At 46.7% G+C, this 26,052-nt stretch overlaps 1 protein-coding gene and 1 long non-coding RNA gene across 2 annotated transcripts in view; both read left to right on the forward strand.

The window, feature by feature from the left end:
• LOC121876751 overlaps positions 1–21,896 on the forward strand; it is a 73,219-nt gene extending 51,323 nt beyond the window's left edge. The window contains exons 4-11 of the mRNA XM_042382122.1: positions 14,974–15,041; positions 15,610–15,861; positions 16,074–16,170; positions 16,861–16,994; positions 17,268–17,484; positions 17,661–17,749; positions 19,466–19,673; positions 20,370–21,896. Coding sequence (XP_042238056.1) covers positions 14,974–15,041; positions 15,610–15,861; positions 16,074–16,170; positions 16,861–16,994; positions 17,268–17,484; positions 17,661–17,749; positions 19,466–19,668 — 1,060 coding nt within the window. The 3' untranslated portion in view covers positions 19,669–19,673; positions 20,370–21,896. The remainder of the gene's footprint in view (positions 1–14,973; positions 15,042–15,609; positions 15,862–16,073; positions 16,171–16,860; positions 16,995–17,267; positions 17,485–17,660; positions 17,750–19,465; positions 19,674–20,369) is intronic.
• An 845-nt stretch (positions 21,897–22,741) lies between these two features.
• Positions 22,742–25,593, forward strand: LOC121876864. The gene is made up of 2 exons (XR_006090837.1): positions 22,742–25,447; positions 25,478–25,593. It is a non-coding gene; the product is annotated as an uncharacterized LOC121876864 (long non-coding RNA).
• Positions 25,594–26,052: the final 459 nt, after the last annotated feature.

The raw sequence follows: 26,052 nt of genomic DNA on the forward strand, positions 1-26,052 counted from the left end.
CCTCCTCCACCCCTCCCATCCCCTCCCATCCCACCCCCTCCCCTCCCACCCCTTCCCTCATCCCATCCTTCCCTCCTCCACCCCCTCCCCACCCTCCCTCCACCCCCTCCTCCCACCTTCCCTCCCATCCCCTCCTCCACCCCCTCCCACCCCCTCCATCCCCTCCCACCCCCTCCCATCCCTCCCATCCCCTTCCCTCCCCTCCCATCCCCTCATCCCTTCCCTCCCCTCCCACATCCCCTCCACCCCCTCCCATCCTCCCCCTCCCATCCCTTCCCTCCCCTCCCATCCCCTCCCACCCCTCCCATCCCCTTCCCTCCCCTCCCATCCCCTCACCCCCTCCCATCCCCTCCCCACCCCTCCCATCCCCTCCCATCCCCTCCCCCCCCTCCATCCCCTCCCATCCCCTCCCACCCCTCCATCCCCTTCCCTCCCCTCCCACCCCTCCCACCCCCTCCCACCCCCATCCCCTCCCCTCCCCTCCACCCCCTTCCACCCCCATCCGGCACTAAGTAAACGTATCGGACTTGGTACAGTCTCAGCCAAATTGTGGAGCCATTTTGTGCCTTGTTTATGTGTGTTAGTTAAAGGCTGTTAGGTAATTAAGGTGCGTTGCTACGTCTCCATTAACGGGGGGGTGAGGAAGGTGAGTGGTGAGGTTGAGTGAGAGGAGTGAAGTGGTGAGGAAGGGGGGTGGTGGGGGTGAGGAGGTGGGGTGGTGGGGTGGGAGGTGGTGGGGTGAGAGGGTGAAGGAGGTGTAGAAGGTGGGTGTTGTGGCATATCTATCTATCTATCTATCTATCTATCTATCTATCTATCTATATCTATCTATCTATCTATCTATCTATCTACTTACCGGTAATGGCACTGTCGGAATAAGTTGACATTATGGCGACATTTAATATACTTTGTGTTTGCTTCTTAAACCTTTAAATGCCCTATGTCAATCTGTCGAGAGAGAGAGAGAGAGAGAGAGAGAGAGAGAGAGAGAGAGAGAGAGAACACTGACTCAAACAAGCTTGAACTGGGCGGAAAATGGAAAAACTGAACTTCGATGAATATTTAAAAAGGAAAGATTTGGAGAAAGTGCTGAGAGAACTAAAGGGGTGGGGGGAGATAGAGAGAGAGAGAGAAGGAGAACTAAAGGAGGGTGGGGGGAGGGAGATGGGAGAGACAATACTACCTCTCTACCTCTCCTCTTCCTCCATACATCTCGACACGACTCTGGAGGGAAGACAGTGCTATGAGGGAGATCTGGGGAGAGGGATTATGTTAGCGCTCTCTCTCTCTCTCTCTCTCTCTGTTTCTGTCTTTCTTTCTTTCTTTCTTTCTTTCTTTCTTTTCTCTTTGTCTCTTTTCTCTCTCTTTATTTTCTGTTCGTTTTTCTGTCTCTCTCTCTCTCTCTCTCTCTCTCTCTCTCTCTCTCTCTCTCTCTCTCTCTCTCTCTCTCTCTCTCTCTCTCTCTCTCTCTCTGGCGATATTTCCAGCTATTTCCCAGAGATGACGATATGGTCGACTATTTCCCAGCAATATATTATGAACTATGACCTATTGGCAATTTCCCAACGATATTTTAGAACTATTTCCTAAGCAATTGCAATATTTCCCAGCGGTATCTCCGGTGTGCGATGCAACATGGAAACTCTTACAGGCCGAGTGGGTCCTTCTCTAGTGCACTTGAGGCGGTCGATTTTGCTGATGCTAATTACCACCTGTCGACCTGGTGCACTTGACCTGGTGTACTCGACATGGTGTATTCGACCCTAGTGTACTCGACATGGTGTATTCGACCTGGTGTACTCGACATGGTGCACTCGACCTAGTGTACTCGACATGGTGTATTTGACCTGGTGCACTCGACCTAGTGTACTCGACATGGTGTATTCGACCTGGTGTACTCGTTCGACCTGGTGTATTCGTTCGACATGGTGTATTCGACCTGATGTACTCGATCTGATGTACTCGATATGGTGTACTCGACCTGGTGTATTCGATCTGGTGTACTCGACATGGTGTACTCGACCTGGTGTACTCGATCTGGTGTATTCGACCTGGTGTATTCGATCGACCTGGTGTATTCGACCTGGTGTAGTAGGTGTCGAGATGGCGTGACGTAAGGGAGACGGGGAGGAGGGGGTGGGTGAGGGTGAGGAAAGGGAGGGGGTGAGGGGGAGGGTTGCCAAGTTATTTTGTGAAGGTTACCATGACACCATTTTAGACTATTCCCCTCCTTACAGGTGGTGGGGTGGTGGTGGGGGTGTTCGATAGTGGGTGTAGGGGTGTTGAATGAGGTGAGGTGGGGAATGTTGAATGAGTGGGGGTGGGAGGCGAAACTGGTTCGAGGGTAAATAAGGTGGGAGTGCAGTCAAGTTATCATATATACAGTATATATTTTTGAACAACTAGACCTCTCCTGCCTCCCTCACCTCTCCCTACCCTCCCCCACCTCTCCTGCCCTCCCTCACCTCTCCTTCCCTCCCTCACCTCTCCCTTCCCTCCCTCCTCTCCTTCCCTCCTCACCTCTCCCTACCCTCCCTCGCCTCCTACCCTCCCTCATGTCTCCCTATCCTCCCTCACCTCTCCCTACCCTCCCTCACCTCCTACCCTCCCTCACCTCTCCTACCCTCCCCTCACCTCCCTCCTCACCTCTCCTTCCCTCCCTCACCTCTCCTTCCCCCCCTCACCTCTCCTTCCTCCCTCACCTCTCCTACCCTCCCTCCCACCTCCCCCTACCCTCCCTCACCTCTCCCTATCCTCCCTCACCTCTCCTACCCTCCCTCACCTCCCTACCCTCCCTCACCTCTCCTTCCCTCCCTCCTCTCCTTCCCTCCCACCTCTCCTTCCCTCCTCACCTCTCCCTTCCCTCCTCACCTCTCCTTCCCTCCCTCACCTCTCCCTACCCCTCCCTCACCTCTCCCTTCCCTCCCTCACCTCTCCCTTCCCTCCCTCCACCTCTCCTACCCTCCCCTCACCTCTCCCTTCCCTCCCTCCACCTCTCCCTTCCTCCTCACCTCTCCTTCCCTCCCTCACCTCTCCTTCCCTCCCTCACCTCTCCTTCCTCCTCACCTCCTTCCCTCCCTCACCTCTCCTCCCTCCCTCACCTCTCCCTATCCTCCCCTCATCTCTCCTTCCTCCCTCACCTCTCCTACCCCTCCCTCACCTCTCCATTCCCTCCTCTCCTCCCTCCCTCACCTCTCCTACCCTCCCTCACCCTCCCTCCTCACTCTCCCTATCCTCCCTCACCTCCTCCCTACCCTCCTCCCTCTCTCCCTACCCTCCCTCACCTCTCCTACCCTCCCTCACCTCTCCCTACCCTCCCCTCACCTCCCTTCCCTCCCTCACCTCTCCCTACCCTCCCTCACCTCTCCCTCCCTCACCTCTCCCCTCCTCCCTCACCTCTCCTACCCTCCCTCACCTCTCCCCTACCCTCCTCACCTCTCCCTTTCCTCCTCACCTCTCCTACCCTCCCTCACCTCTCCCTACCCTCCACCTCTCCCTCTCCTCCCTCCACCTCCTCCCTACCCTCCTCCTCTCCCTATCCTCCTCCTCCTACCCTCCCTCACCTCTCCCTACCCTCCCTCACCTCTCCTACCCTCCTCACCTCCTCCTTCCCTCCTCCACATCTCCTTCCCTCCCTCACCTCTCCCTACCCTCCCTCACCTCTCCTTCCCTCCCTCACCTCTCCTTCCCTCCTCACCTCTCCTTCCTCCCTCACCTCTCTATCCTCCTCACCTCTCCCTTCCCTCCTCACCTCTCCCTACCCTCCCCTCCACCTCCTCCCTTCCTCACCTCTCCCTTCCCTCCTCCCTCTCCTTCCCTCCCTCACCTCTCCTTCCTCCCTCCCTCTCCTATCCTCCCTTCACCTCTCCTTCCCTCCCTCACCCTCTCCCCTACCCTCCCTCACCTCTCCCTTCCCTCCCTCACCTCTCCTCCCCCACCTCTCCCTCCTCCCTCACCTCCCCTGACCCTCCCTCACCTCTCCCTACCCTCCTCACCTCTCCCTACCCTCCTCACCTCTCCCTTCCCTCCCCTCACCTCTCCTTCCCTCCCTCACCTCTCCTACCCTCCCTCACCTCTCCTTCCTCCCTCACCTCTCCTACCCTCCTCACCTCTCCCTTCCCTCCCTCACCTCTCCTACCCTCCCTCCTCTCCCTTCCCTCCCTCACCTCTCCCACCCTCCCTCACCTCTCCCCTTCCCTCCCTCACCCTCCCTATCCTCCCTCACCTCTCCTTCCCTCCCTCCCCTCTCCCTCCCTCCCTCACCTCTCCCTTCCCTCCCTCACCTCTCCCTACCCTCCCCCACCTCTCCCTGACCCTCCCTCACCTCTCCTACCCTCCTCACCCTCTCCCTTCCCTCCCTCACCCCTCTCCCTACCCTCCCTCACCTCTCCTTCCCTCCCTCCACCTCTCCCTACCCTCCCTCACCTCTCCTTCCCTCCCTCACCTCTCCCTTCCCTCCCTCACCTCTCCTTCCCTCCTCACCTCTCCTTCCTCCCTCACCTCTCCTATCTCCTCACCTCTCCCTACCCTCCCTCACCTCTCCCCTATCCTCCTCACCTCTCCCTGTCGCCAAGATCTCTCGCCCATATGTCACATCTTCGATAAATTCATTATATATTTCAACACTCTTTTTGTCCAGTGAGGAAATTAATTTTTCACTGATAGTTGATGAAAGATATGTACATGGCTCTTGCTGCTTTGGTGACTGATGTGTGTACATGGCCCTGCTTGTGTGTGTGTGTGTGTGTGTGTGTGTGTGTGTGTGTGTGTGTGTGTGTGTGTGTGTGGTGTGTGTGTGTGTGTGTGTGGAACTTAAACCTCCCAAACCCAAATTCAAACCTAACGACGTCACACTCCTCTAAACACGTCACACCTGCCTCTAAACACGTCACACCTGCCTCTAATGACATCATGCCCCTTGCCTCTGATGACGTCACCTCCCTCAATACCAAACCATAGCGAACTCTTATTTCCAAATGAACTTTATCTCTAAAATAAAAAAAATAAAAACCCTACACACACACACACACCCTTAGGGAAATAAAAAATCAATTATTTATCCATTTTCTATAAAGTACCAACAGAAAACGGAACTAGGGGGTTGACCTTTAACTAGAAATAATGAAGAAAAAAAAATAATGTTAGTTACAATTTCACAATGGCTGAAGGCGGCAACACAAAAGACCCCCCTAAAAAAATGAACCCGAAGGACTCATAAAAAACGGGGTGTCGGAAACGGGGTAATAGAATAGTTTCATAAGGAGTTTGTGGGCGTGTGGGTGTGGGGGAGGGGGGGGTTGGAGGGAAGGGGTAGTGGAGGAAGGGGCGGTTGAGAGAGGTAACTGGGAGAGAAGGAGAGAAAGACGGAAAGAGAGAGAGAGAGAGAGAAAGAGAGAGAGAGAGAAAGACGTATTAAGTGAGAAAGGAAAAAGAAAGCAAGAATGGAGATAGAATAACGAATTGATAAAGTGAAACACACACACACACACACACACAATTAGATTAAGTCATATGTAGTGTTATGTGACAAAGTTATGTGTCAAGTTATCATTGTCAAGAAGAAGAAGTAGAAACGAAACAACAAGAAGAAGAAACGGATAAAGAAAAAAAAAAGCAAGAACAAACAAGAAAAGTATAAAAAAAAGCAAAAAAAAAATACAAGAACGACAAAACCCCGGAAAATAAAATATCCCCCGTCGCCTCCCTGCAAAACACTCACAGGTAAATATCGACCAAACCAACACACGGACGTAGATATATATATATATTTATTTTTATTATTATATTTTCTTCTCCTTTCGTTGTCAGTCTTCTTATATGTTGGTCCACGTGTCACCTGGGGACCCATAGGGGGCGTAACATAATGTAACCAAACGTCAACTGATCTAGGAATATGGCTGTGTGTTTACCTTTCTTACGAGCAGCCAGGTGACAGAAACAGCACCTGTGGACGACCCCAACCTTCCACACACCCTCACAAACACAATCTTACTGTCCTGTTGTGTCCTGTCTGTCCTGTCTGTCTGTCTGTCTGTCTGTCCCTGTCTTATCTTGTCCTGGAGTTGTTGGTTTGAAGGAACATGGTGTGACGGGGATGGGGGTGGGGGGGTGACGTCTGAGAGAAGGAGATAGAATTCATTTAACGTAACATTGTTTAGGGTGAAAAGTATAATGTCTGTCTGTCTGTGTGGTCAAAGATAACACTGTACGCTTGTATGTATGGTAATGTGGAAACTTGTGACCGCCAACTCTACACACACACACACACACACACACACACGTCACCATAGACAACAAACTAAATTGGAAACCACACGTCAGTGAAGTTGTCAAAACCTCCAGTTTCCGTCTCCACCTCCTCCGCCGACTCAAGTCCCTCGGAGTTCCTGCACCCGAGCTCCTCAGTGTTTATTCAAGATTCATACTTCCCAAGCTCACCTATGCCTCCCCCACCTGGTCTTCCTCCCTAAATGCCACACAACGTAAACACCTAGAAAAGGTGCAAAAGAGGGCATGTAAGATTATTCTCTCCCCCTTCCTACTCCACACATCAAGAAGCGCTCAACACACTGACTCTCTCGGCTCTCACTGACCATCACCACGACCTCATGTGCAAATTTGGTGAGAAGCTTCTGCACCATCCTCGACACCGGCTCCTACTACCACCTGAGATCCCTCGTCCGAGAACTGCTGTTCGACACCAACCGCATCCAACCCATACGAGCACGAAGTAATCGCTATAAGAACAGCCCAGTCCCAACCATTGTAAAAATTATCAATAACTTGTAATCAACCAATGTATTCACTCCCAGTAAATCCTACTCCTTGCACTGTCACTATGTTGAAATGCCCTGTAGTTTGAGCTTCTCCCCACCTAGTTATTATACTGTATATCATATTTGTATCACTTATGTTACTTGTATATTTTATTTGTTAATCAAGAGACCCATTCCCTAATTATGTATAATTGTATATTTTCAGCCTTCTGACTGCCATGCTCTTTTAATAAACCGTTTATTATTATTATTATTATTATTATTATTATTATTATTATTATTATTATTATTATTATTATTATTATTATTATTATTATTATTACTCTCACACACGCTTAAACACGCTTCGGTTATTCCATTGTTATTTGTAATGCTAACTGGTGATTCCTTCCCCTAACCTTACGGTCAATACAATGCCGTACCACATTACCACACTACCACACCACCACACCACTATCACACCACTACTGCCACACTACTACCACAACACTAGACTACCACCACACTACTGCCACACTACCACACCACCAGACAACCACACTACCACACCACCACACTACTATCACACCACTACTGCCACACTACTACCACAACACTAGACTACCACACCACCACTACCCACACCACCAGACAACCACACTACCACACCACCACACTACTATCACACCACTACTGCCCACACTACTACCACACACACTACTGCCACACTACCACACCACCAGACAACCACACTACCACAACACCAGACTACCACCACACTGCTGCCACCACACACCACCACACTACCAAACTACCACAACACCACACTACTATCACACCACTACTGCCACACTACTACCCACAACACTAGACTACCACACCACTACTGCCACACTACCACACCACCAGACAACCACAACACCAGACTACCACCACACTACTATCACACCACTACTGCCACACTACCACACCACCAGACAACCACACTACCACAACACCAGACTACCACACCTCCACACTACCACACCTCCACACTACCACAACACAACCACACCACCACTTCCACACACCCACACGGGAGGGGGGGGGGTGTTATTGTTACAAAGCCTCAGGCCAGTTAGTAATTTTTGCTGTTCCGTAATTGGTCGAGAATAATAAATGCTGATTGGCCCTTTACAATACGAGGTTTTGATTGGCTGGACTATTACGACAGGTCTCACGTGTGTGGCAGATGCTACTTCCATTACAGGTCAGGTCAGGTCACAGAATAATAACAATAACAATAATAATAATAATAATAATAATAATAATAATAATAACAATATAATAATAATAATTAATTACATTTAATGAACTATCTCCCGTCTCTAACCCTCAATCTCTCCTCCTCCTCCCTTCTCCTCCTCCTCCCTCCTCCCCTCCCTCCTCCCTTCCCTCTCCCCCCCTTCCCTCACTCTGGTAATCCACACCTGTACACACTTACCTGGTGTGTTTCAGACTGCAAAATTGTTGTATTATTTTCAACCTTTCATAAAATTACCTGTGTGTGTGTGTGTGTGTGTGTGTGTGTGTGTGTGTGTGTGTGTGTGTGTGTGTGTGTGTGTGTGTGTGTGTGTTGTAACTCAATCTAGGTCACTGGTCTTCTAAGCTGCATTATAACCTGTTTTGAATTGGAGAGAGAGAGAGAGAGAGAGAGAGAGTGTCATTACTTGCCCTTAGATTGTATATAAAAACTTAATTACTGAGAGGAATTAAAGACTCTCTCTCTCTGTCTCTCTCTCTCTCTCTCTTTCTCTCATGCCCTTTCCTCCCCCTCCTTCATTTCCTTCCTCATCTCCCATATCCTTCCCTCCCTCCTCTCCCTTCCTTACATCTTTTCCTCCTCCTCTCCCTCCTTTCAGCCATTATGTCTAGTCTTGTGTAAAGCTAGACTGAGAGAGAGAGAGAGAGACAGGGGGGGGTACCAAATTAGTGATGATTGTCCAAAAATCTGAGGAAGGGGGGCATCTCTCTCTCTCACACCCAAGCTGTTCCATATTGATCTGGGCAGGCTGGCAGGAAGGGAGGAAGGGAGGGAGGGAGGGAGGGAGAGGTGAGGTAAGGAGGGAGGGAAGGAGGGAAGGAAGGAGGGAGGGAAGTCTAACGTCTCACTAATTCAACGTTGGAATCTCACTCCCTCTTCCCACATGTCTTAGTGTATAGTGTATGATGGTGTATAGTGTATGATGGTGTATAGTGTATGATGGTGTATAGTGTATGATGGTATAGTGTATGATGGTGTATAGTGTATGATGGTGTATAGTGTACGATGGTGTATAGTGTATGATGGTGTATAGTGTATGGTGGTGTATAGTGTATGGTTGTGTATAGTGTATGATGGTGTATAGTGTATGATGGTATATATGATGGTATAGTGTATGATGGTGTATAGTGTATGGTGGTGTATAGTATGATGGTATAGTGTATGATGGTGTATAGTGTATGATGGTGTATAGTGTATGGTGGTGTATAGTGTATGATGAGTATAGTGTATGAGTGTATAGTGTATGGTGGTGTATAGTGTATGATGATGTATAGTGTATGATGGTGTATAGTGTATGATGGTATAGTGATGGTATATAGTGTGATGGTGTATAGTGTATGATGGTGTATAGTGTATGGTGGTGTATAGTATGATGGTGTATAGTATGATGGTGTAGTGTATGATGGTAAGAAGTGGTGTATAGTGTATGATGGTGTATAGTATGATGGTATAGTGTATGATGGTGTATAGTGTATGAGGGTATAGTATGATGGTGTATAGTGTATGATGGTGTATAGTGTATGGTGGTGTATAGTGTATGGTGGTGTATAGTGTATGATGGTGTATAGTGTATGATGGTGTATAGTGTATGATGGTGAGTGTATGATGGTGTATAGTGTATGGTGGTGTATAGTGTATGGTGGTGTATAGTGTATGATGGTGTATAGTATGATGGTGTATAGTGTATGATTGTATAGTGTATGATGGTGTATAGTGTATGTAGGTAAGGTATGGTGGTGTATAGTGTATGATGGTGATAGTGTATGATGGTGTATACTATACACCATCACTGATTTTTCCTGAATAGTTTTTATTAATTTTATTTTTACTGTTACAATTCACATGTTTTTATTGACCATTAAAATACAAATTTAGAATAATTAAAATCAATAAAAATCTGTTTACATAATTCAAAAACACCCTTTTCCCGCGCCAAAAAAAATATATATAATAATAATAATAATAATAATAATAATAATAATAATAATAATATAATAATAATAATAAAACTGTAAATTAATACAAAATAAATCAAATTAAAACAAAAATAATATTGACTTTATAATAATAATAAAATATACTTTTTTCTCCTCCCCAAAAAACACTCCAAAATCAAAAAAATCATAAAAAACGATAATTTACCAATATTGACACAAACACCACCAAACATATTGACTCTATTGAATTTATTATTAAAATCCCTACACCATCATACACCCGGATTTAATAAAAAAAAACAATAATTCAACTAATACAAGCAATGTGTGTATTTATCAGGGGGCTTAATTAACATCTATAGCCTTTTCATTTACCACTAAAAACACAACATTATCCGTAAAAAAAGAGGGGGAGGGGTAGGGGAGGGCGGGGAGGAGGGGGGGGTTGTTTTAGTCGTGGTTATGAGCCATATTGTTAACTGGATACAACACATACAGATATATTATATTGTGGGTGGTTGTATGGTTGTGTGATTGTATGTGTATAAGTAATTGTTATGGTGGTGGTTGTGAGAGAGTGGTGATGGTAGTAGTTTAGTTAGAGGTTGTGGTGGTGGTGGTAGTTAGTAGTTATGTTGGGTTAGTGGTGGTGATGGTAGTTAGTGATTCTGGTTGTTATTAGTAGTAGTAGTAGTAGTAGTAGTGAAATGTTAGTAGTAGTAGTAGTAGTAGTAATAGTAGTAGTAGTAGTAGTTGTAGTAGTATTAGTAGATAATTAGTATGCTTATTTAAGACACATTCTACTCAAGGGGTTAAGACACGAAGAGAGAGAGATAGATAGAGAGAGAGAGATAGATAGAGAAGAGAGCACACCTAGTATTCGGTTACTCAAGAAGAAGACTTTTGACTGGCTTCCTCCCAACCCCTGATGATGATGGAGGAGGAGGGGGGGAGAAGGAGGAGGAGGAGGAGGGAGAAGGAGGAGGAGGGTGGGAGGAGGAGGAGGTAGTAACTGAAGGAGGAGGAAGAAAGAGAAGGAAGAGAGGAGGAGGAGAGGTAGGGGGAGAAGGAGGAGGAGGGGTAGGGAGGAGGGGGGGAGGAGGGAGAGGAGGAGAGGTAGGGGAGAAGGAGGAGGAGGGGTAGGAGGAGGGGGGGAGGAGGAGGAGGGGTAGGGAGGAGGGGAGGAAGAGGGGGGGAGGAGGAGGGGAGGTAGGGAGAGGAGAGAATCTGAAGGAGGAGGAAGAAAGAGAAGGAGAAGGGGAGGGAGGAGGGGAGGAGGAGGAGAGGTAGGAGGAGGAAGAGGAGGAGGAGGTAGAGGAGGAGTAGGAACTGAAGGAGGAGGAAGAAAGAGGAGAAGGAAGGAGGGAGAGAGAGGATGGCGTCCCTTTGTTGATGACGCAGCAGGAAGCCTAGGGAGGGGAGAAGAGGGGACTGAGGGAGGAGGAAGAAGAGGAAGAGAAGGAAGGAAGAGGAGGAGGAAGAGGAGTTGATAAAAGGGAAGAGGGAAGGAAGAGGAGGAAGAGGATCCCCCCCCTCCAGTTCGCGCGTCAATCAGTTGTCACTTGCCCCAGGGCTCAGGCGTTTAGGTCCCACTAATCTTGTATCTCTCTCTCTCTCTCTCTCTCTCTCTCTCTCTCTCTCTCACTTTGTCGCTCTGTCTTTGCTTTATTTCTCATTCTGGTTCGTCTGTCTGTCCGTCCGTCCGTTTCTGGGTTCGTCTGTCTGTCCGTCGGTCTGCAGGTCTGTCTGTCTGTCTGTCCGTCTGTGTCTGTCTGTCTGTTCGTCTCGTCTGTTCAGGCGTCCGGGTCCAACCGGTCGGTCCGTGTTCGTCTCTCTGTCCGTCCGTCGGTTCTGTGTCTGTCTGTCTGTCTGTCCGTCTGTCTGTATGTCCGTCCGTCGGTCCGTGCTCCGTTCCTCTGTTCATGTTCCCGTCGGTCTGCGTCTGTCTGTCCGTCTGTCTGTATGTCCGTCCGTCGGGTCCGTGTCTGTCTCTCTCTTCTGTCTGTCCGTCGGTCTGTGTCTGTCTGTCTGTCTGTCTGTCTGTCTCCTGTCTGTCTGTCTGTCTCCTCTGCATATTTTTGTGTATTTTTTTTCCGGTACAAAAAAAATACATATTTTTTTGTGCCTTCAACTGAATTTATTATTTTGTTCACTGTTTTTTTGTTTTTTTTATTTATTTTTTGGTCCATTTTTTTGTCAAACGTCATAAAAAAGGTTTTCCGGTTGAGGAGAAGTGATATAGAACTCTCTCTCTCTCTCTCTCTCTCTACCCCCTCACTTCCCCATTTATCCCTCATCCTCTCTCACCCCTCACTACCCCTCACTTCCTTCATTCATCCCCCTCACCCCCTCCCCCTGTCACCCCAATACAATATGGCCAACACACTGAGAGATTCCCACGATGTCTCCTCCTCCTCCTCCTTCCTCCTCCTCCCTCCTCCATCTCTTACTCAAGATGGTGTCTCAAGAGTGTCGTAAGTAAGATGGAATGTCTCTCTCTCTGTCAATCACCAAATTAAAAGTGATATTAAGAATCTTGGTGAATTATTGGTCCAGTGAATCAAGAGTGAATCAGTTGTCCAATTAATCATGTGAATCAAGAATGAATCAGTGGTCCAGTGAATCATGTGAATCAAGAATGAATCAGTGGTCCAGTGAATCAGTTGTCCAATTAATCATGTGAATCAAGAATGAATCAGTGGTCCAGTGAATCATGTGAATCAAGAATGAATCAGTGGTCCAGTGAATCATCTTTAATATTCCAGCCATCGATCAATAAAGACTGGTGCCGCTACAACACACCACCATCACCCCGCCATCATGGACACTGGAATGCTGGAACACTTGCTGAATGATTCCTGAACGATTATGGACAAGGGAACGATGGAATGGGTCGATTATGGACAAGGGAACGATGGAATGGGTCGATTATGGACAAGGGGACGATGGAATGGGTTGATTATGGACAAGGGGACGATGGAATGGGTTGATTATGGACAAGGGAATGATGGAGTGGGTCGATTATGGACAAAGGAACGATGGAACAGATACAGTGTGGAACATAGATTGCTGGAATGAGTCGAACATGGACACAGGAATGCTGAAATAGAATGGTGGAAGATTCCAAAACTGCTGAATGGATCTGCTGTGGAACATGGGATGATGGAACTCCCTATTGTGGAAAATGGAACGAGCCATTATGAACAGAGAAACGTTGGAATAGAACAAAGACTAGGGAGGAAAATCGTGTGTGTGTGTGTGTGTGTGTGTGTGTGTGTGTGTACAGCATTGCTCCAGGGTACACCGGAACAGTCATAAACAACAGACAGGAATGTGGGAAAGGGTCGATTATTATGAACAATGGAACACAGGAAAGTGATAAATTCAGTAGCCTGGAACGGTGGGGAAGGAAATGAACAACCACGGAACATTGGAACATTGAATGAGGCGTAACTTTTGAACATTTGAACACAGAATACCGAGTCTTCAGAGATTGTTCATCGACCCCAGTTTGTTCATAAAGGTTGTTCACTAGTCAGGATTATACACCTCTAAATAATTCTGGATCATATTGAACTTCTGGCCCAACAAACGGACCGGTACAGTTCCCTAGTACAGCTGGACCGGTACAGTTCCCTAGTACAGCTGGACCGGTACAATTCCCTCGTACAGCTGGACCGGTACAGTTCCCTAGTACAGCTGGACCGGTACAGTTCCCTAGTACAGCTGGACCGGTACAGTTCCCTAGTACAGCTGGACCGGTACAGTTCCCTAGTACAGCTGGACCGGTACAGTTCCCTAGTACAGCTGGACCGGTACAGTTCCCTAGTACAGCTGGACCGGTACAGTTCCCTGGTACAGCTGGACCGGTACAGTTCCCTAGTACAGCTGGACCGGTACAGTTCCCTAGTACAGCTGGACCGGACAGTTCCCTAGTACAGCTGGACGGTACACCCACAGACGGTACAGTTCCCACAGCTGGACCGGTACAGTCCCTAGCAGCTACCGGAAGCCGCACAGCACGGACCCAGCAGCTGCCGACACCCAGTACAGCTGGACCGGCACAGTTCCCTAGTACAGCTGGACCGGTACAGTTCCAGCTAGACAGTTCCTAGTACAGCTGGACTGCACAGTTCCCTAGCACAGCTGGACCGGTACAGTTCCCTAGTACAGCTGGACCGGTACAGTTCCTAGCACACGACACCAGACAGCTGACGGACACCAACAGCTGAACAGTTCTTCAGCTGGACCGGCACAGTTCCCAGACATGACGCACACCCTAGTACAGCTGGACAGTTCCTTAGTACAGCTGGACCGGTACAGTTCCCTAGTACAGCTGGACCGGTACAAGTCCTGGTCTCTATCATCAGGTTGTAAATTGTGTAAAAGCAAGTATTTTATTGGGCCGTAAATTGTGTAAATGGACCACTAGGGATATTTATTTGTTTATTTACATAGAGAGAGAGAGAGAGAGAGAGAGAGAGAGAGAGAGAGAGAGAGAGAGTGTAAGTCGTAGATTAATGTTCAGCCACACACACACACACACACACACACACACACACACACACACACACACACACACACACACACACACACACACACACACACACACACACACTATTACTAAGCTTTAAGACTCACATAAACTGAAGGCTAGGGTTGAGATAAATACGGTGGAGGGAGGAGGGAAGGAGGGAAGATGGAAGGAGGGGTGGAGGGAGGAGAGGGGTGGAGGTTTGATAGGTGATGGAAGGAAGGTGGAGGGAAGGAAAGGGAGGGAGGGAGAAAGGAGGAGGGGAAGAGGGGGGGTTGTTCTATAGAGACAAAGAGAGATAATGATTGAAAGATTAGAGATAGAGAGAGAGAAACTATCCTTCTATCTATATCTATTATTATTATTATTATTATTATTATTATTATTTTTTTTTTTTTTTTTTTTTTTTATTATCATGTGAGCTAACTCTAATTCTCTCTACAGGATTCATGGCTGCTACAGATGTCTCGTCATCCACCAACAGCACTTCAATGTTCTACAGTATAAAGAAAGTAAGAGAGGAGAGAGAGAGAGAGAGAGAGAGAGAGAGAGAGAGAGAGAGAGAGAGAGAGAGAGATAGAAGCTAAACACAGAGCAGGCATACACAGACATGCCTTGAGAGATTCACCGAGAGGCATATCTCATCCGGTGTGTCTCAGAGTGTGAGTTATCTGTCCTGGCTGTCAGTGTCTCCTCCTGTCTCCACCTGTCTCTCACCTGATGTACTCACCTGTCATCACCTGAGAGAGAGGAGAGAGAGAGAGAGAGAGAGAGAGAGAGAAAGGAGGAGGGTAGGAGAGAGAGGAGAGAGAGAGAGAGAGAGAGAGAGAGAGAGAGAGAGAGAGAGAGAAAGAGAGAGAGAGAGAGGAGAGAGAGAGAGAGAGAGAGAGAGAGAGAGAGAGAGAGAGAGAGAGAGGAGAAATAGAGAAAGGGAGGAGGGTAAGAGAGAGAGAGAGAGAGAGAGAGAGAGAGACCAATTATCCCCCCCCCAATAACCACCAACCTACCTACCCCTTTTCCAAACAAACCAACACCACTACTACCACCACTACTACCACCATGTCTCTTTCTCCCTTACAGCTTATTGCGACCGAAGTAACTCGCTGGAATACGTTTGTTCCTTATTGACGGGTGACGCCCAACTGCACTCCATGTTCCGTCTAAACGCTGAACCTGTCCCCTGTCCATTCCCCCATACTTATACCTTCACTTACAACAGCGGTCATGCCGAGTGTAAGTACCCGCTAAGTACCGTCGACTCGTGTACCGAAGATTGGCGGATTCTCTTTCGGTATCAAGCTTGTCCGGATATCCAAGGCACGGAGAGTGAAAGTGAGTGATTTTGTGGGTTTTTTTATTTTTTTATTTAGACAGGAATTTGTTTTTTTGATTTAGACAGGATTTTGATATTGATTTAGACAGAAATATACCATTGATTTAGACAGGAATGATATAGAATTAGACAGATAGAGAGACAAATAAAGAAACTGTCTAACCACCACACCTTCTCCCCCGTCTCTCTACTGCGCCTGTCTCTTCGCCAGTCGTGGAGTTGGTGTGCCTGGCGTCGTGGAAGGAAGGAAGTAACCGGTTTCTCGTAGGCAAGAGCGATCATTGGCTGGCTACCTCTGATGAAGACAGGTGAGTGTCTGTCTATCTTACCTGTCTGTCTGTCTAGTGTACAATCTCTGTTTTCTGTTTGTCTTTCTTCCTGTCTGTCTGTCTGTCTGTCTGTTTAGTGTATCATATTTTCTGTCTGTCTGTCTGTCTGTCTCATCTTCTGTCCGTTTATTGATATTGTCACAGAGAGAGAGAGAGAGAGAGATCCACCTACAATAATTTGCTCATCAGTACCAGAGATACACTATCTCCCTGCATCATGCCAGAGACTAGAGGGAGACTTAAAAAGATCTTCTCCCCTCGCTTCTGGACATCACCCCCCTCCCTCCCCTTTCTTCCTCCTTCCTTCCCTTCCTAGCTAAACCTAACCCCCCCACCCCCTTGCCTGCCCTCCACTCCCCTCCCTCCCTCCAGCACCCTCCTCTCTCTCTGTCTCTCTCCTTAATCTGAGAGAAGACAATGAGAATTCATACGGAAGTGTGGGGAACAGAATTTTGGACTGGGAGGGCCATTGTTTACACAGATATATGAGATATTTGGGGGGTGTTATTCTCTCTCTCTCTCTCTCCTCTCTCTCTCTCTCTCTCTCTCTCTCTCTCTCTCTCTCTCTCTCTCTCTCTCTCTCTCTGTACCACCTCCCTGTAACATCCCCAGTAACACCCCCAGTAACACCCCCAGTAACACCCAGTAACACCCAGTACTCCCTCACAGGTACCAGTGCTTCGTGTACCGGTCGTGGAGTAACGTGACGGCTTCAGGGATCGTGATGGCTCAAAGTGGTGACGCTACCTGTAACGGCCTCTACTCCGTCACTGGCGGCTCCATGACCCTAATGCTCCAGAGAGGTCAGTCACTTCTCCCGTCACTTCCCCGTTACTTCCCCGTCACTTCCTGGTCTTTAAAGTGATGCATATAATGTTTTCTTTGGGTTAATTTGTTTAGTGTTATTATTATTGGATTTTTTGTGGTTATAATAATAATAATAAGTAATTGATTGTTGTATGTTATTATTATTATTATTATTATTATTATTATTATTATTATTATTATTATTATTATTATTAATCAAAACATTTATACCCAGGGTCCCTCATTATCCCGTTTCCTTTCCCGCGCAGTTGACAATAATGGTGGCAAATGTCGGTTCCCTGTGTGGGCGTCTGCACCTCGTTGGCACTCCCTGGATGGTCAGACAACCCTCCATGTCACTCGCCGTAACTCAACACTCCGCTTGACCAGTCGTTCCACCAAGGGGGTCGTCACTCACGTCTGTATGGAAGCGAGGGAACAGACCAAGTACTCGGCCACCTTCGTCACCCGGGTGATACGGGGATGGTGAGTGACACAACCCTGAGAGAGAGAGAGAGGGAGAGAGAGAGAGAGAGAGGAGTGGGATATGTGAGAGATAGTGGGCAAGTGAGAGATGAGATAGGTAAATAGTGAGATCACCATTATTCACCACCACTCATCACTATCACCACCACTCATCACTATCACCACTCTCTTTACAGCACCAGCGGCTATATGTGTATCTACATGATTGCCCGAGACGACCATCTAATGGAATTGAAGATGGGTGAGTGTTTTATGGTGTTTTATGGTGTTTATGGTGTTTTATAGGTTTATGGTGTTTTATTGTGTTTATTGTACTTATGTGTGTGTGTGTGTGTGTGTGTGGGTGTGTGTGTGTGTGTGTCAACATTTTAAGATAATCACTACGACTACCACCACTACCACCACTTCTACACTCACCACCACTACTACCACCACCACCACTTCTACACTCACCACCACTCACCACCACCACCACACCACTACCACCACCACCACACCACCACCACCACCACACCACTACCACCACCACCACCACCACCACCACCACCACCACCACCACCACCACCACCACCACCACCACCACCACCAACCCCACCACCACCACCACCACACTACCACACTCACTCTAGACCAGCAGGAACAGAGTCACTTGTTTCTAATTTCATGGACGATGTTTATATAAATGGAGTTTGTGTTGTCGTAAAGCTCCAAGGATTATTTCTGGCTTGTGTGTGTGTGTGTGTGTGTGTGTGTGTGTGTGTGTGTGTGTGTGTGTGTGTGTGTGTGTGTGCTTTAATTACGTCTACCCGTGTATCTCACCTATTACCATCCTCTACAGGTGATGACGCCCATGGCCAATAGTACTGTCAACAAGACTTCAACTTTGTCTCTACCAACTACACCACCTTCGTCAGTGAGTAGAGAGAGAGAGAGAGAGAGAGAGAGAGAGAGAGAGAGAGAGAGAGAGAGAGAGAGAGAGAGAGAGAGAGAGAGAGTATTATATTTCGGATCAAAAGTAGTCTCAGTTAATGATTTAAACCTTTGAAAGACGGTGGATTAAACTGTATTTCTCAGAGGGTTAAACCATCGTCATCAAAGGGTTAAACTACCAAATGACATAGAAAGTGTACTAATTCTACAGACTGATTCTTGTAAAGAAAAGTTAGAGGAAGGAAGAATGTTTAATGAACATTTATAGTTTACCTGTACACACACACACACACACACACACACACACACACACACACACACACACACACACACACACACACACACACACACACACACACACACACACACACACACACACACACACACACACACACACACACACACACACACACACACACACACACACACACACACACACCACCATCTCCATCACCCACACAGGTAGCAATGCAGACAGTCGGCCGTGTCCTGGCACTGGGCTGCCATGAGGTCTTGGTTACACGGAAGGTAACCCTGACGGGTATGGCCCTAGTGTTGGAGGCTCGATGGCTGCCTCCACCTCCAGAGAGACGGGGAGGATCTGGTGGTGCTGGGTGTGCTAGGGGGCAAGGGGACCTGGCCATCAGTCACCACAACCCAGAGTGTGACGGTGTTCTCTACACCTCTCCGTCGGCTGCTCCACCACTGACACCTCGTCATTAGCAACAGATGTTCCTCGGCAGGTGAGTACTGGTGGTTTTGGTGGGTTATGGTGGGTTTTGTGATCCTAGTGGGTTCTGTGGGTCCTGTGGTTCTAGTGGGTTCTAGTGGGTTCTGGTGGGTCCTGGTGGTTGGTGGTGGGTCAGGTCCTAGTGGTTCTGGTGGCCTGGTGGTTCTGTGGGTCCTGGTGGGTCTGTATTTTCTTGTATAATAAACTGTTTTATTATTTGTATATCCTTGTATAGTCGCCCCTGACCTCCCTGTGACCCCAGTTAACCTCTTCTTGACCGCCCGGTGACCTCACGACTGACCTTCTTTGACCTCCCGACAGAGTACTCGTGTCACGGGTCGTGGGATGAGGACGGCCACCGCTACCTGGTGGTGACCCCGACCTCCCGCAGCAGTAAGGGGATCCGCCGGCTGTGTCTGGTGCTGAACCAAACCTCTGGCCAGCTCTCCCTCGCCTCCTCCACCCTCTCCTGCAGCAGGAACCCTGCCGGGCCTCCACGGACACATCGCCCTCAACACCACTAGTATCGGTAAGGTTTGGGTTAACTCTCTTTCTCTCTTTCTTACTCACTTTCTATCTCTATCTCTCACATCCTCCCTCTCTCCACTCACTCACTCTCTCATCATCAACCCAACCCAACCTGACCTGACCTGACCTGACCTAACCTAACCTCATCCCCCCCCCCAATAGTGTCAGGGTGTTTAATCTTCAGGTGAAAAAATCTATGATGATGATTCTTCAGGTGATCCCAAAAGAAGAAAAAATATTAAAGAATTGGTATAATATTATAGGTCAAAAGTTTTAAAAGAAAATTTTTGAGAAGAAAATTGTCCAAAAGAAATGATGTTTGTAGAGAATTACACCAAGAAATAAGGAAAAAAAAGATGAATAAAGAGAGGGTATAGATATAAAGAGATAGATGAAGATGGAAATAGAGAGAGAGAGAGAGAGAGAGAGAGAGAGAGTATAAACCAGGTGTCTTAAAGTAATCTAACTCCACTTTTCCTGTTGTTTTTGTTTCTATAAGTGATCTAACTCCACTTTTCCTGTTGTTTTTGTTTCTATAAGTGATCTAACTCGACTCTTCCTGTTGTTTTTGTTTCTATTAGTAATCTAACTCCACTTTTCCTGTTGTTTTTGTTTCTATAAGTAATCTAACTCCACTTTTCCTGTTGTTTTTGTTTCTATAAGTGATCTAACTCGACTCTTCTCTTCCCGTGTGCAGGTGGATGCGGATCAAACCCCCCGCTGAGTCGAGGAGCGGCGATGATGGTGACATCCAAGCTGGTGGTGATGGTGCTGCTGGTGGCGATGCTGGTGACGATGACGCCGTCTAGCGGTGTGGTGACGGCGTACTGGTGAAGAGGAAACACCATCACCACCACCACCACCACCAGCACCAGCATCGTGGACGTCAGTGTGTGCGTGTGTGTGTGTCATTGTGGAGCGATAATCACAACTTACCGTGAAGATTGTGGCTGTGCAGGAATCACATACTGTAGACCAGGAAGATGAACTGACTCAAAGTGAACTAATAATTTGTGTTTTAAGAAGAGACAACAATGAACAATGATTTTTATGGAACAGAGAGAAACAGATATGATGATGATGAAGAAAATCAATAATAATTAAAAAAAATAAAATAAACCCACTTAGAACTGCTAATAATTCTGTGTATTGAAGTTTAGAGTGATAGTAGTGTAATAGTGTTTATTTCGGTGTGGTAGAGTGAACAGCCTGTGTTACTGTAGATCTGTAACTTGTCAACAACAGCAGCAGCAGAAGCAGCAGTATAGAAGTTGACCTGTGAACCAAAAAAAAAAAAAACCAATTCCCCGATGGTGTCTCGCTGTCATGATGTACCAAAGATAGGCTTTTAATATACCCGTAGCAAGTTAGGTTCGCAACTACCCTCCTCCCCCTCTCATCCCTCATCCCTCAAGCCCATGAAGGAGATGTTGGGAGGTGCCTGGCTGGGTCCGACTGCTACACTGTAAACACGAGGACGTAGAGTCGACCCCCCAGCGACCTCCAGTCTGCGAACTTAACTTGTACCTCGTGTGTGTAATAATCAGCTCAGCGCTTAGTCCCTGCTCGATGACACACACACACACTCACACATGCACACACACACACGCGCATGCACACACTCACAAGGGTCCAACTTCAATACTACTAATTGGGAGAGACGTAAACATTAAACCAGAAACTATGTTGTCCAGTTACCGTAGTGTGGTGGCTGTGTGGTGGTGGAGCAGGCAGCAGGGACCAAACGCTGGGCTCTTAACAATGAATGGAGTGGTAGTTAGTGAGCTTGTGGTAGTTTGTGGACACTGGAAATGATCCTGTGTTGTAAGGGAGGGGTGAGTGATGGACCCCTCCCCCGACCAGGTGAAGACAATTAATTACAGTGGTTATTTTGTGCTAAATGAAAGGAAGCCATTAAGCTATAGTCATCACCTAGTGGCATCTTGTGAGTAATTGTGTTATGTAAAAAAAAAAAAAAATAATGATACTACTGTGAGATGCTGTTCCTGTAGCACTGAACTATTGTGTGTGTGTGTGAGTTAGTCTGCAAAAAAATATTATAATGATGTGTGTAAATACGCTCACTGAAAATGTCTTTACAAAATAGTGAACTCACAGCAAGCTTGATGCAGTAAGATAGTTGTGTGTCAGTACTGTTGGTCTGTGAGAGCTTACAACTACGTGGACGGGATTATGCAGAGATAAAACAATGGATTCTCATAATTATAGTTTTTCCTTTTTGGAATTAAAACCTCGAGAATTACCGTATTATAACCCAGTAGAAGCCGTCCGAGGAGCATAGTCGAACACACGCTGAGTACCCCTTACTGAGCATAACTGGGTGCCACGTACTGAGCATAACTGGTTACCCGATGACCAGTGACACCAGCCAATAAAAACCCACTGTTTCAGGTAGCCCCGGAATGAGCGTAACTGGGTACCCTGCAACATTCATGTCCTCGTACCCCGGAATGAGCATGACTTGATACACTGAGGTACCCCGGAACAAGCATTATGTGATACCTGGAAACAAGTGTCATATGGCAGCCTGGAATGAACATGACTGTGATAAAGTTCCCCAGAGTGAGCATAAAGAAGTGCCCCAGAGCAAGCATGACTGGCTGTTGTGAAACAAGAACGTCTTTGTAATCAGAGGCTCTCGAATAAGCATGACCAACTACTCTAGAGTGAGTGTAATGGGGTGCCCAGTAGCGAGCATGATGACATACCCTGAAGTGAGGATAATGGATTGATCTGTAATTAGTTATGAAGTGCCCGGGCATGAACATAACCGAGTACCCAGGCTGGAGATGATGGCATGTTCAGTAGTGAGCAAACAGGGTACAATGTCATGAGTATAATGGGACGACCTGGAGTGAGTGTGGTTAAATACCCTGGAATGAGCATAACATGATGTCTTGGAGTGAGCGTGATAGAGGACTCTGGAGTGAACATGAAGGAGAAGGCATAACGAGGCCCTGGAGCGAGCATAAGAGTAAGCACAATGAAGCCGTGGAGGGAGTATAACGAGGCCCTGGAGGGAGCATAAGAGTAAGCACAATGGGGGCGAGCATAGCAGGGGGATCATGGAAGAAGAGTGCCTAGGTACCCTCGAGCGAGCCTAACGAGAGTCTTGGAAGGAGAGTGTTGGAGTACCCCAGAGCGAGCATACTGGGGAAACATTTTTTTTTTTAAGAGTGAGCGTGATGGGGTGCCCTGGAGTGAGCGTGACGTGACGGGGGGGAGGGGGTCTTTGTAACGAGCATAAAGCTACTGATAAACAGAGGGTAGGCCAGAGTGTCCCAGTGTTATGTGTATGTAGGGTAAAGCCACTGATCATAATAATACACAGGAGGTTATGTTTCTCTGTCTGATAAAGCTGTACAAGAAACAAACAATGGGTTTCTTTGAGAGTTCAGTTTTGTTGTCTGTTTTAATATTGATACGATGAGCCTTGTTTGTGAATGAGATATAAAGAAATAAAATAATAATATATAGCTTTATCAGACAGGAAACTGATACTTATCCTACACACACACACACACACACACACACACACACACACACACACACTTAGTGGGACAGGAGAGATGTTTTACACACACACACACACACACACACACACTTACTCCATGTCTCGTGGCAGTGATAGCAAGATAAGATCGAGACAGTAATGTGTGTGAGTGACTTGTAAAACACTTCCTCTTCCTCCAATTCTTCTTCCTCTTCCTCCAATTCTTCTTCCTCTTCCTCCTATTCTTCTTTTCTTCCTCCTCCGTTACAATCAAGACAGGCGGTGATAATGAACACTAGTGGCCCTCCAGCAAAGTTAACTCAAGGGACCACTTACCTAGTTGGACATATGTTGCTTCTTTCCCCCCTCCCCCCAATCCTCTCCCCAGTGTTGAGGCTGTGTTGCCGTGTGTTGGCTGGGGGTCAGAGTCCTTACCCACTGGCCTCCGTTATTCGTGGGGTGTGGCCTACTTACCTGTGGCCCGTGTGTGTGTTGTATGGCCTGTGTATGAGGCGTGAGTGAGGGAGGGTGGGTGTGTGAGAGAGGGAATTTTGTTACTTGTGTACACGTCAAAGCGAGATGAGAAGTAATTATTAAGGCTTTTATTTGTTTGTTTGTGTTTGATAAGGAGAAAATGAGAAGTTGATTTTTTTTTTATCCAGGAGAATGGTGTATAGAGGCGAGTTTAGTTGACTCCACGCCAGAATTCTCGTTGAGGCCCAATGCGTCGTCTTGATTGTCTTGTTGCCGACGTTAACTCTGAACCAATAACTTCATTAAGCTACTGTAGTTAACCTCTGTGATGTTTAGTAACGTCATTGTAAAAAAATATATATAAACACAAGATATAAAAAAGAACTACAGACGATAGAAAAAGTGACAATATCCAGCTGCTGCCAGGGAAAAAATTCTCAGGTTTCTATTATTGTTTTTAATTCTCGTCCTGCAGGTCAGGATTTTACTAAACCCAACTTAAGAAGGCGATCCTGTTATATCACTTTAATTTGAATTATTATCTGATTAAATATATATACACACATATAAAAGATGTCAGTAGTTTATGAATTGTGAGAAAAACAAGAGATTGTGAGGAGAGAGGGACCCCGAATACAGGAGTTTGTTTTGGTTGGTCAGGGCCAGGATTACTTAATAATAACACGTGTTTTGATTGATTGATTCCAGCCAATGTAATTTAGTTCTCGTGTTGTGCACTGTGATTGATTGTCAGTAAAGCAATTATATATAAGACTAAGATCGGCTGTAATCTGGATTGGTTGAGATTTATTTTTGATGCTGTGGTGAAAATCTCGGCAGTTTTAGTTGACTGTGTGGAACTATATGGAGGCGCGGCTCTTTACTGCTCATAACAAAATTATATTAAACATTCTAATTCTTTACTGGTGGATAATTTAAAGTTGTTCACTCATACTCTACAGCTGAGGCCGAAAGTCAGTTTATAACAAGGCAGCTGATTGGTTGGCTGACGGACACGGGAACGTCACATTTCTTCAGTATTTAATCTATCGTATTTATATTATGATATTTTACGGGATAATAAATTCTCTATGTTGGTCTCTGATATTTTTATGCGCTTTGGGAATGAAAAACTAACATGTGAAACGCTCTGGTAATAAAAATATAAAATAAAAAAAAACTCCGCGACCTCCTCACCTCTTTTAGGCCGCCCCTCTGTGACGTCATCGGGAAGTAGGAGCTATGTCCCTGGACTTGGTTCATCATGTTCGTGTTTTTTTTTATGATATTTTTATTACCAGAGTGTTTCACATGTTAGTTTTTCATTCCCAAAGCGCAAAAAAATATCAGAGATCAATGGAGGAAAGTTGTTATCCCTTAAAATATCATAATATAAATACGACAGATTAAATAGGAACGATTGTAATTAAAGTAGAGTCTTGGTGCAAATTGGTGTCGGAGTTGACCCAGCAGATGAGGTCACTGGCCATCAACGTCTGGGTTAAGGTCAATAGAAACTGACGACCATTATACTTTAAATCTTTTATGAGTTAGATCTCGGGGTCAGTAACTAGTCATACGTTAATTATTGCTTTACCTGGTGGTGAGGGACAGGTGTGGCCATGATATTACTCCGTGACTGTACCTCCAGTGGGCGTGATGTTAATATGTATACAATGGGGGCGTGATTGTTAATATGTATACAGTGGGCGTGATGTTGATATGTATAGTGGGCGTGAATGTTAATATATACACAGTGCTGCCAGTGAATGTAAAAGATAACGTGTGTAGTGTTGTCAGGGGGTAGTGTTGTCAAGGTAGTGTTGTCAGGGGGTAGTGTTGTCATTGAGTAGTGTTGTCGGAGTGTGAGGATTGGTAGTGTTGGCAAAGGGGTTTTTGTAAGACCAAGTAGTGTTGTCAGGGTATGTGAGGGCAGATACTGTTGTCAGGGTATGTGAGGGCAGATACTGTTGTCAGGGTATGTGAGGGCAGATACTGTTGTCAGGGTATATGTGGGCAGATACTGTTGTCAGGGTATATGTGGGCAGATATTTGTCAGGTATATGTGGGCAGATACTGTTGTCAGGGTATGTGGGCAGATACTGTTGTCAGGGTATATGTGGGCAGATACTGTTGTCAGGGTATGTGAGGGCAGATACTGTTGTCAGGGTATGTGAGGGCAGATACTGTTGTCAGGGTATGTGAGGGCAGATACTGTTGTCAGGGTATATGTGGGCAGATACTGTTGTCATAGTGAGGGCAGTTAAATGTTGTCATGGAATGTGTGGAATGTTGTCAGAGAATGTACGACAAACTAGCTAGTGTTGTCAGTAAACTGTGAGGCAGATAATGTTGTTAGAGCGTATGAGAGGCAGGTAATGATGTCAGAGAA

Source organism: Homarus americanus, unplaced genomic scaffold, assembly GCF_018991925.1.
Source record: "Homarus americanus isolate GMGI-L3 unplaced genomic scaffold, GMGI_Hamer_2.0 scaffold50281, whole genome shotgun sequence".
In the NCBI taxonomy this organism is placed as follows: Eukaryota; Metazoa; Arthropoda; class Malacostraca; order Decapoda; family Nephropidae; genus Homarus; species Homarus americanus.